Below are 11,940 nucleotides of genomic sequence, written 5' to 3'. Positions count from 1 at the left end.
GTCACTTGCTGGAAGCAGCCTGGGGAATGTGTGGCATTGATATAAACACCACAGTGGATTCAAATGTGAGACGGTTGAAACTGCAAATTAGTTATCCTTCCCCAGTAGGTTCTCTTTCTTGTTCTTTATCTCATTTGTTCTCATCATTCCATGAGGTCATGTGTATATGTGTGTTATTATACTTTATGAAGCTACGGTAGATATACCAATGCTTCTACACAGAGATATATGTAGTCATACAGGTAACATTATACATAAGTAACTTACCATATATACTATATATTATAAGCATGTGATGCACTTAACGTTTACATACAAACTCTTAGAGATAGATCAGGCCATGTCAAGTCATACATATTAGAAAAAATCTCCCATGAACACACACAGAAGATGTAGATCCAATTATTGATATGGTCATGTGTCAGTTTTATATAGAATTTATATGAGGAACAAGAGATAAATATGAATGTTTTACAAATTAGGAGGCACTAAACACATGTTAATTATTATTGTGACACATTTTTCATTACATCAGATGCCAACCTATTTGAGATGTCTTTGTCTAGCGTGCCCTAAATGTGTTTAGATATAACAAGTTGAAAAACAAAATAAGGGTGGTAGATATGATAAAAGCTTGGTACAATCATTAAAAGAAAAATAAGTGGGCCCCACAAACCCAAGTTTATATATTGCACCATCCAGCATCTCAAGAACTATCAGCTCTACAAAGTGGACCCTAGAAGAAAATAACCCTGAGCTTACAGATCTAGAATAGGAACAAAGGAAGTTAATCCAAACATAAATAAAATTCGGCAGGGCAGTAAGAATTCTAGCACTGACTGAAAAACCCAACGTTAATACTAAGTGATGTCTTTATTATTTTACAGGGAATTGTAGATTTTCCTTCTTTCTTTATCTCTTTAGCACTGCTGATACTTTGTAGGAGGAATTCCAGAAAGTTTCTTAATACAAGTTAATAGAAGTCTTTCATTCCACAGTTAGAATTAAGCTTTTAAATGCAGATCATGTGTTAACACACACAAATTCACATTAAAAGGTACACAACTGATATTGGAGCCTCTCTGAGCACACTGGTGTTGCTTAGGTGAGAAATGAAGATGGTCCTTGAGCTCAGGGAGGGGGACAGTGTGGAAGGGAGGTATACTTGAGAAAACTAAGATAGGAAAGAAAGTGAAATCACAAAGCGAGGACTAGGTGCAGAGATATTTGTACACCCATGTTCACGATAGCAAAAGGGGAAAGCAACCCAACAGATGAAGGGGCAAAATGTGGAATGCATACAATGGAATAGTATTCAGTCTTTACAAAGAAGGAAATTCTGACATATGCTACAACATAAATGAACCTTGAAGACACTATTCTAAGCAAAATAAACCAGTCACAAAAGGACAAATATAGTCTGATTCCACTTATATGAGCTACCTAGAGTAGTTGAATTTATAGACAGAACGATTGCCAGGGACTGGGGGTAGGAAGGAGTTATTGCTTAATGAGTACAGAGTTTCAGTTTTGCAAGATAAAAAGTTCTGTGAATGGATGGCGGTGATGGTTGCACAACAATGTGAACGTACTTAATACCACAGAACTGTACACTTAAAACTGGTTAAGATGGCAAACTTTATATTATTTGGATTTTACCACAATTAAAGACATATAGTATACTTTTTAACTAAATTAAAGGACCTAGGTTTAAAAAAAGAGAGAAAGGAAACAACTTTTCTACTTTATAGCTTTGTTTAGGTTTTTTTCCTACGCCAGCCACCAAAGAGTTAAAAGGGAACTTTTTAAATAAACTATACACTACTTTTAACTATTCAAAACTGTATGTTGAGCAAAAACTAATAATGCTAGATCAGTTGAGATAGAAGAAAAATAATGCCATTAAAGCTGCATTAATATGAGTTAAATTGAGGAAAAAGGTCTATTACATTCTTAAAATGATTAAAGCTACATTCATTTATTGCCTTGAACATAGAAAATGCTTAAATTGAAGCATAAGTTTGATTTACTATGTCAATGACAGTGTCCTTTGAAGGCTCTTTATAGTAAAATAGTAGCTTTTATGTGAGAAAATGATTAAAAGAAGCAAAGAGCCAAGCACACACCTCTCACTGAGTGGCTGATGAGAGAGCTGGTGGGTTTGAAATTCCGAGAACTCACCATTACAATAGAATTAATGAATGGTATGATAATAAGTTCACCAAGCAAAGTACTGACCCTCATAAATGTTCAAGAACAATAAAATTCTGGTCACTGGTAATGTGAGGAAAACCACTAATACTCACAGCCAACTGGATTCACCTAAAGAGATGAAAATGATACGTAGAGAGGACAGAAAAGACATCCCAAAATTTTCATTGAACACAAAAAACATAATTGACAAATATAAGCATTCAAAAAACTACAATAAAGTAAGAAAGAAAATCCATGTTTAGATTTGAAAGGCCTTCTCCTTCAGATTTTTTTATGTGGATTTATACTCTTCCCCCATTACCTTGCAGCAGTTAGCTTTCAATACTAAGTTCACACCTAACACTTGACAAAAAATAAATTCCTGATAGGAAATAAAATTAATAACTATAAAGATACAGCAAAGATGACTGGGAGGGGGCAGTGGGTAACTCCAGTGAGGCTCCGTCTCTGACACCAGGGCATTCGCAGCTAGAAAAGGTTTTTTCCCCTTAATGATAACCTTCAACAGTTATTGGGATCTCTGCCCACTTTCATTTTCTTGTCCTCTGGCAAACTTCCACTCGCTCTGGCTTTTGCAACAGTAAAAATAAGTAAATTTGACTCAACAAAACCAAGTATTATTTTACAAATGCAAACTAAAAATCAACCTAAGTTTGGCTTGTTGGTTTTGAAACAGATGCTAATTTTAAGCAACAATTCAGAGAACCCCTGGAGATTTACATGAGCTCATCAGTAGCAAAATCATTTTTGAATAATTTTAAATGTTTTCCAGAGCAAGAAACTCTTTAAACTGCCAAATTTCTTGGCACATTCCACACACCTACCTAATAGCCTTGTCATCCAAATGAGAGCAGAGCTGAAAATAAACTCACTCCACGGCAAAATTAAAAGGTGAGATATTTGGCTCTTGATTTTCTGTGTTGAAATGACTGAAACATCTTAGAACTTGACTTGGGGTCCACAGATGAGGTCTTACTTTATCAATCATATAGAACAACAGTTAGCATTTTGTTGAGCTTAAAAAACAGAGGGGAAAAGTTTAAGAATCAAGAAGCCACCCTCGTGCTGTGATAAACATCTGATGGCTTCTCCCCACAATTGGCAGATAAAGCAATTTGAATAGTAAAAGTTTTTAACTCCAAAAAGAGTTCCAATGAAAACCTCTGAATCTGATGCTGCTGAAAATGTGAGACACAGGAAGCTGACATTCTGGACCTGCCTCTAAATGCCCGCTGCCACCAGTCCTTAGGAAACAGAAGAAACACAAAAGCTGAGAGGGAGTCTGACATGTGCCATCATGGTTGAAACTGACTGCACCCTACAAGAGAATCTGCTCTGGGCTCCTAGCAACCCCAAAACCACAGTATGAAGATTCAATTGAGAAAGGAAGCTTGAAGCTCTACATACACATCCCCATCAGGGAAGGACACTGGGACCCAGAGAGTTAAGAGATCCATTCCAGGAACCCATGCCATCGTATGAACAAGATATTAAACCTGATTTCTCTTCAATTTAACCCAATTTTGTCCAATCACATAAAATTATGATTCTATAAACATGAAAATCTTCCCTACGATCTCTGTAAAGCTATTTTGCCTCAGTCTTGAATAACTAAATTTACATGCCCTCCAAAATGCAAAAACTAAGGAATTATAAGGGTTCTCCTGTGGCCCCCAAGGACCATTAAAAGCACTTGAAAATACCAAGAATCATAGAAAAATAAAGATCACATTTCATGGACATGAGCTTTTTTGCCTAGACAGGACAACTATTTACTTCAGCAAATACTGGGTCTTTTACAAGGCAGTGTCAATTTTATTGCTTTCTGAAATAATATGTAAAGTGTGAAACTTTATAATTTGCACATGAGCAACTTCCATTTTTAAGTTTAAACATGTGGTGAAAAGAAGTACATGCACATGAATATAAATTTTTTTAATCGCCATCATTTACATTAGAAATTCCTTTATACAAACATCTTAACTTTTCTCTTTAAAGAAAAAAAAATCAGCAACTGGTAAGAACCTTCTGAGACTGCAGAAAATCCAGCTTTCCATTTCAGCAGGCTTTCACTGAGAGATGTGAGTGATGGCAGATGAAGGCCTCTTGAGAATAGACTCAACAGAAAATGACAGCGGTTCATTCACTGAGAGTTTTGTTCCAACTTGTTTGGCTACAAAAAGGTCTTTTGCACATCTATCTATTGTAAATGTGTACTTCTGGTTCTCCTTGACTAAACACTCTCTGTGTTTCTTAGGGGCCTCTTCAAAGGCCTCTTTGACAAATGGTGTTTTCAACTCAGAACCTGATTTGTCATTAAGAGTTTGCTGGAATAATGAGTGGAATGGATTATGTTTAAGTGGCAGAGGGTGCCTGGTGCTTTCTTTGCTGATCTTGGTTAAGATGTGCCCTTGAGCTGCCAGGGAGTCCGTGTCAACAATTGGAGAGAAATTCCGTCGGGGTGGGGAGAAGGCAGACCTCTCAGGGACAGCCTGGTGACCCTGAAGGTCACTTCTTAAGGTCTGGACCTCAGGAGTGTGAGGCAGCACCAGAGAACCTTCCAGTTTTGGTGGCATCATATCGTGTTCTGCAACCAGTCCATCCTGGACTTGTACTCCCTTCAAGTCCCAGCTGGCCCCAGGTTTCAGGGCTTGAACTGAGGTGGTGGTGTTTAGCAGGCATTGCTGGTAGAGGAGAGTGTCACTAATGGGGCCACACTTGGGCCAAACTAAAAATCTTGAGGACAAGGGATACTGTCTGTAAGTCGTGGCCACACTGACATTAGAAGAAATTAGTTCCATATTCCCAGACCCTGAATACTGCATGGTTAGATCAAGGCAGGTGGGCAAAAAATTACAGAAGTCTTTGTTTGGTGGTTCCACTGGGGTGGGGCTGTAAGCACTTTTGTAGGAGTTGTATTCAGGTCCATGTACCATGTGGTTGGGCAGGAACAACGCAGCAGCTTGGGAAGCTTCCAACATCTCCCTCTCTTTATATTCTCTCTCCAGCATAATGTTCTCCAACTCTTTATCAGCAAAGGCCCGCCTTTTCCTCATCCGGTCACTTACTGGGGGAGGTAGAGGTAAGCTCCCTCCCACATAAGTCTCTGCTGGGATGGGGCGGTAGCCTAGAATAAGCAAGCATTGCATATGAAAGAGATTAACATCTAGGGGGGAAAATCTGGAAATCCAGAAGGCAACAGAAACACTGCAAATTGGGAGAACAAGTGTTTATAGTTCTATATCACTAATATTTTTATACAGAAAGCAAAAGCATTGGTTCAATTTAAAATTGTTCCTTTTGGGAGAAAAAATATCCGTGTTCTAACTTTGTGTTATTGTTGTTTTAGTACTTAAAAGTGTGTTTGTTTACTTTGACAAGTGTTCTTTACTGGCTGAAACTTTGATATTCTTCCCAGGCTCCTATACATCAAGAACAAGGCTGCTAATCTTACTTCAATCAATGATTTATTACTATCCATGTCATCTTTTTCCATTATTAAAAAAGGTATCTATACCTAGAGCTGATGTCACTTTTATTTTCTAAGGATGGCTCATTATGTACACATTGTTACAGTTGGAGAATAATCCAAGGAGAACTAGGAAAAAAGAGAAAGTTAAAGCAGATTAGTGAGGAGAAAAACAGAAAAGACATAAGGAAATACAGAAAAGACATAAGGAAACTAGAAAGACCTGTTAACTCATCAAACAGACTCTACAGTGAACACTGAACCAGGCCCCTGCTCCTGACTACCAATAAGGAACAAACAAAAGTGGGGGCTGGCGCTGAGATCCCCTGCTCTATTAAAAATAACTGCTCTAATACATTTTTCCCAAGCACTAATCACATTGGCCAGACACCCAAATGGTTGAACAAGCAATCATTAGAACATAGATTAAGTCATCTCAAATTTATGAAGTCGAAAGCAAAAATTAATATAAATAGATTTCTTGGCGGTATAAAATACTTTCATCATCCCCAAGCACTTGCCATTATCAAATTTGTTTGAAGGATCCATTGTAGTGGTTGTGTTTACATAGTGACAAATCCATCATACTCATTTGCAAATAAAATAAAATTTGAAAATTAATGTTTCTTTTTCTAAGGGAAGTTTTTGTCAGAAAGTTATTTACTCCAATTTACTATTACATTTATTTCTTCCTCCCACTTCTCAAATTGCTTTGGCACAATTTCAGTTTATCAGTGTAGGCCCTATGGTTATAAATCTGTTTACCCAATTTGTGATCAAATTCACTTTTAATGTATCAGAAACCATTCTAAGGTCAGAAGTACACTGCACAGGGTAAGACATGAACAAACTTTAAACTGGAACTGGATTTTGGTCCAGACCAAACTCAATTCAGAAGCTACATAAGAAAAAACAAAATTCAAGTTCTCCTTTAAAAGAAAATCTGCTTCTCAACCTGAATCTTTGCAGCAGCAGTCTTAGAGCAAATATAAATATTTCTTTTCCTTAATTGGTGAAAGGTAGTCAATATATTATTATTTATCAGGTTAATAAATAAATTCCATACCCAGAAGAAGATACTTTGAAAAATCAGTAGTAGTTTAACAGAAATTAATGAATCCCCAGGCTTTAAAGGAAATGAAAACACGGAGAGGGTTAAAGATTTCATTCACACTGTTCAAATTCAACCTTCACTTCGCCTGTTTGATTCTACAATCTCAACTGTCAAAATGAAAAACTAAAGTGTGGAGAAACCACAATTATAGATAATCCAGAGAGGGAAATGGTAAAATAAAAATGAGTGGGATTAGAGGTTGGATTGCCCAGAGGAGAAGTGTTAGTGTGGGTAGCTGCTAAAGTCCTCACTTGACGTACTCTACTTAGCTCCAACAACTAAATAAGTTTTTTAAATTTATTTCCTTCCAGGACATCTGCTCTGGGATCACTTGGCAGCGTATCTTTGTACATCCCTCACACCAGGGCAAGTTTCATATGCACTCCCTGCTAACCCATTAACTCTTAAACAGACAATAAAATTATCAGTGACAAAAACAGAATGGATTCACTTTCCCATGTCCTGATTTCCTTCCTGGAGCAAAGGTACATTCCCCTCAGATTGCTCCTTCACAGGTTAATAAAAATACCATACACCAGAATGATGAGAATCACTCAGAACTTGGTTTTAAAGGCTAAAGGGATGATTTTGCGTTGCTTTACCTTCTAAAATACTTTTGGCCAGCAAACTGGGTGTCCTGACTTGCCTCTGATACACGGCTTTGCGCTCGAAGTTATTCTGTTTCCCAGAAAGCCCCTTCTTGTCCTGTAAACACAAGAAATAATCAAAAATGCCTTTTTTAAAAAATGTGGGAGAAAAACAAAAAGAAAAGGGTGTCAGTAATGCTCCCGGGACCAAATGTATTCATGTTTTCTATCCCATGTGAAAATGATTCCAAGCGAATTAATATTAGCACTCCTTAATTCCAACACAAGGAGCTAGCTCTATCCAAAGCGACCAACTGGTGAGCAGGGCCCTGGCTTTCTCCGGGGCTGCTTTGCCACAGTCATCCCAGATACGCCTAGCAGCCAGAATTGGGGGAACGATTCGGAGGAAGGAAATCCACAGTAGACAGCGGGAACCCGGCTCTGGGCCCTGAAAGACAGCTGCGCCGCTGCCGCCACCGCTGCCAAGCACCATATCCTTCGCACCCAGAGACAGGGCTGAAGGGGCCCATGGCCTGCTATTGGGCAATGACGTGGTGCTGGCTTCTCCCCACAACAGGAGGAGTTGGATGGGTGCAGGGGGTCGAGGGATATATATGAGGGTCCCTATCTCTTAGACTCTTCCCTGTTCAGGCTGGAAACTCTGGATTGTTCACTGGGCGAGGGGGACTCAAGAAGGCAAACAAAAAAACCCTCCGAAGCCGCGAGGGCTGCAGGACAAGGAAACCTGCTCCCACAGTCACCGCGAGGCGGGTAGACTTCTGGGCCCTTCTGATCTAGTATCCAGCCCAGAAGGCTATGGGGTGCGAGAGGGAACGCAGGGTCCCAGGGTCCGCGGTGAAACACACAAGACGAAGGAGGAGGCCGAGACCAAACCTGAACCAGGGCCCCCTCAGGCGTCCAGCTCGCTTTCCAGGGCCCTTGGAGTCTTTCCATTAGGGCCATTATATATATTTTCGGTGTGTACAGAGATCCACTCCCCGGGCCCTCCTGGCCAAAAATCCCCTGCCCTCAGTGGGAGAGGGAGCCGCGAGTAGCCTCCCTCACTCTGAGCTCCCCTCCCCCTGTGCAGGAACACGTGGAAACATCAAGTCAGACGTTCAAGAAACGCCTCTACCTTAAAGAAAATCCTGGGTCCTTCCCACAGCTGGGGCTTCATGGTGGGAGGCGGCAGACACCCCTCCAATGGTTTTTAAGAAAGCTCTGGCTGCATGATCTTGAGCTCTGGACCCCTAACTTTCCACGCCACTTCTGACCTCATCTGTAAAATGGGCACCACATTCAGCCTGTATTAAACGGCCCAGGACAGCAGGAGCAACCTGTACCCTAGGCGGGCGGTTCTTTTTCGCCAACAAGAGTACAGCACTGAGCGTCGAGAAGGACGCCACACTCTAACCCTCCTCCTCCCAACTCCACCAATAAACTTCAAAATATAAAAAATAAAATAAAATGTAATGTCCCGAGCAGGCCTACCGACATCCAGGGCCTAACTGTTTTTTAACACAAAATCTTTTCTACGAAGTTCCCCAGCGACGCCCAGAGCATCCTCCCTCTCAGCCCGGCATTGGGAGAAAACTGTTCTCACCATACTCCGGAGGACGTGCCAGGTGCCCGGAGGCCCCGGACCCTCACGTGAGGGGTGCAGCCTGGTCCCCTACGGCTCCCCGACACTCACGGCGGCTCGGACGCCCCGCGGTACGCACCTCTGTGGCCTGCTGCCTCCGGAGCGCCACCTGGGCGGCCATGACGCGCTGCCGCTCCACCACCAGTAGGCAGTTGGCGCACTGGCAGTCACGCCAGCGGCAGAAGCGCTTGTGACCCTTCAGGCAGGACACTACGCCGTGGTTGCGGCAGCGCGCACACTTCGGCGTGCGGCTCAGCTTGCGCGGCTCCGCGCCGCCGCCCGCGTGCGCGCTGCGCTCCGGCTGCCCAGCCGGGGCCTGCGAGGCCTGCGAAGCCTGCGGCGCAGGAGGCGGCCTCGGCCGTGTGACCCCCTGCTGCTGTGGCCGACACGACACCCCGGGGGACGCGCCTGCCTCCTCGCCGTCGCCCTCGTCGTCCACGTCGTCATCTTCCTCGTCCTCTTCGTCGTCATCCTCGCCGTCCTCCTCGGGCGCCGGCGGGCTGGGCCCAGGCGGCGTTGGCGGCAGCGCCCCGCGGTCGTCCTCCTCCAGCTCCAGGCTCTCCACGTCGATTTCCCAGTCCCCGGCCGCCGGGCCTGCCTGCCGGTCGGCCATGGCGCGTGGCGCTTCGCTCGGGCCCACGCTCAGTGGCCTGCACTCTGGGAGACACAAAAAGACCCCCAAACCCACCTCAGTGAGGCACCGTCCCCAAGCCTTGGGGCCAGACCTCCCGGTCTGCCCGCCTCCGGCCTCCGAGGAGCCCTGTTCTTTACCCATTCCTTATATCCAGGCCACACATGCCTTGTCTTGTAACTTTAGGGCCCCCTGGGATCCCAACCCAACGAGGATTTATCTATTAATTCTAAGTGCTCTGAGAGCACCTGACCTTTAACCGCAGCCCACTCTAGCTGTACACACGCTTTCGGGATAGTCCCTGGGTAATGCACTGATCACACACACACACACACACAAGCATTGTCCCCAAATAGGCCGGCTTAGGCCACTTGTCAGGCTTCCCTGTACCCAACTAGTATGGCCAAGATGAATATAAAAATGTCTATGGGAAAATTATTTTCCTTTGCTTCACAAGGGGCCCTTCAAATAGAGAGGTACCGCCCTTTGGCTCCTAAATGTCTCTCATCCACCTACACCCTCATAAAGACCCCTCCGTGGGCTTGGAGAGGTCCTCTCATCCCCCTTCCTACCCCAGCTAATAAGTGACTAATAACCAAAGTGTTGGGCTGTCATTACAGTCCCTTAGGGACACCGGGCACAGAGATGCAGATGCCTTTCCAGCATCAACAGTGTTTGGGTCGCGCTAGGCTGAATCGCACGGCTCTGTGCACATCGGGCATGGTTTGCACTTTAAGGCAAGACTTCCAAGTAAAATAGAAAAGGAAAGGCAATCCTCACCCTTTGCCCTCCCTGACACCCCAGCAACATCACAGCACTCACCAAGACTCTGAAGCCCGGGCTAGCAGCCGAGGCAAAAGATATCCAGCCTTGGGACCTGGCTCTTGGACTGCTGGCTGTGCTTGCAAACAGAAATCGGGGTCGCCACACCCTGCCACGAAATCGGGGTTGGGGGGAGCTGACAGCTGGAAGCCCGGAGCCCACTAGATGGGGAGTAGGGTAGAAAGGGGATGGAGAAGGTGAGTGAAGTCCTTACGGCCTCGCCCCACACATCCCGGTCTCTGCAAAGTTAAGATCTGTCCACGGCTGCCCGGGGCGCTTCACTTCGCTGAAGCTACTTTCGGCTTCCTCTGCCCCAAGCTGGCTGGGAAGGGTCGAGCCGCCCCGGCCTGCCTCAGACCGAGGGCTCTTGGGGCTCGCGAAGGCACACAGACACGCGCGACGCAGGGCTCCTATAGCTGCAGTCTTCTGCCTCAGCTCCCTTTTCCTAGTATTATCCGTTCGGGCCCCCGAACTTCGCGCCCGCTGATTGGCCAGTTGTCAGGCGGTGTGCACGCTGATTGGTGGAGGCGTGCCGACCGGGCGCTTCTTCGACCCCCTCCCCGCCGTGTCTCCGCCTGGCGGCGGCCACGCTCCACCCAGCCGCACTGCGCCAGAGTAGTCCCGCGCCGCCTTCGGTGCAGCCGGGTAGCCTGTCCGGACGCTAAATCCGACGAGTGACGGCGCCTTCGGAGGTGAAGTCGCCATTTATCTCCCCGACTAGGAAACAGACACACACTATTACGAATCGCGTTGCCCACAGGAGAAGGTAATAGACGGCATGGCAGAGATAGAAAGCTACTGCTGATCTCTACGTTGTCAGCATCACCAGTAGTCTGCGACTCGATCTTTAACGCAGATTGGGCGCAAAAATGAGGCCTCTGTAATCCGGAGCACAGCGGCGTCCTACTGTCTTCTGCAAAACTAAATCAATAGTTACCTCGCACCGCAGCGCAGGGATTAGCGGACAAATGACCTGTAGATATTTCCCTGGCCGGAGCGGGTAGTCTTCGAAATGCAGAGTAGTTCCTCGTTAACCTTCACCTAGCCTGTGAGGCAGGCAGGTCGCCAAATCACCTATGCCAATTTCATTTTTCAGCTTCAATTACTATTACAGTTTATTTGAAGGAGAACAGACATACTTGCCTTTAAGAGATTTAGGTACAATATATTCACTCTAAGCATGTTTTAAAACGAAGTTATTTTTATGAAAACATTACTTTTTTAGTGTGCATTATTTATAAAGAAAAAGGCCTACCGTCTGCCACAAAATTCTTACATAAATATTTAATAACAGTTTAATTAATAACACGTTGAAAAGAATTAGTCCCCCAATTCAATGCTGCATTCTATTTCTTCAAGTAAATTTAAAATCACTTCGACGCTTTTCTAGTTACACCTCTAAATAATACCCCTCAAGATCGGTTTAGGAGACAGATTAGGAAATTGTGTGCCGTTGGATCG

At 44.2% G+C, this 11,940-nt stretch overlaps 1 protein-coding gene across 3 annotated transcripts; it reads right to left on the bottom strand.

Moving 5' to 3' along the window:
- Window positions 1-4,003: 4,003 nt before the first annotated feature.
- On the bottom strand, window positions 4,004-10,890 carry DMRT2 (doublesex and mab-3 related transcription factor 2). Of its 3 annotated transcripts, XM_045191099.2 has the most exons (5): window positions 10,694-10,890; window positions 10,480-10,588; window positions 9,106-9,683; window positions 7,400-7,502; window positions 4,004-5,341 (listed from the first exon to the last, which is right to left on the bottom strand). In XM_045191099.2, the coding sequence occupies exons 3-5, from the start codon at window positions 9,637-9,639 to the stop codon at window positions 4,284-4,286; spliced, it is 1,695 nt and encodes a 564-aa protein (XP_045047034.2). In that variant the 5' UTR covers window positions 9,640-9,683; window positions 10,480-10,588; window positions 10,694-10,890; the 3' UTR covers window positions 4,004-4,283. The 3 variants fall into 3 exon arrangements, with proteins under 3 accessions (XP_045047034.2, XP_053780070.1, XP_053780063.1); XM_053924095.1 differs by having other exon boundaries at window positions 4,004-5,812; window positions 10,480-10,890; XM_053924088.1 differs by lacking the exons at window positions 9,106-9,683; window positions 10,480-10,588; window positions 10,694-10,890 and adding an exon at window positions 8,520-9,077.
- Between the last annotated feature and the right edge of the window lie 1,050 nt (window positions 10,891-11,940).

Source organism: Desmodus rotundus, chromosome 1, assembly GCF_022682495.2.
Source record: "Desmodus rotundus isolate HL8 chromosome 1, HLdesRot8A.1, whole genome shotgun sequence".
NCBI lineage: Eukaryota > Metazoa > Chordata > Mammalia > Chiroptera > Phyllostomidae > Desmodus > Desmodus rotundus.
Note: the sequence above shows the minus strand (reverse complement) of the source record. Positions and strands in the feature narration are given on the sequence as shown.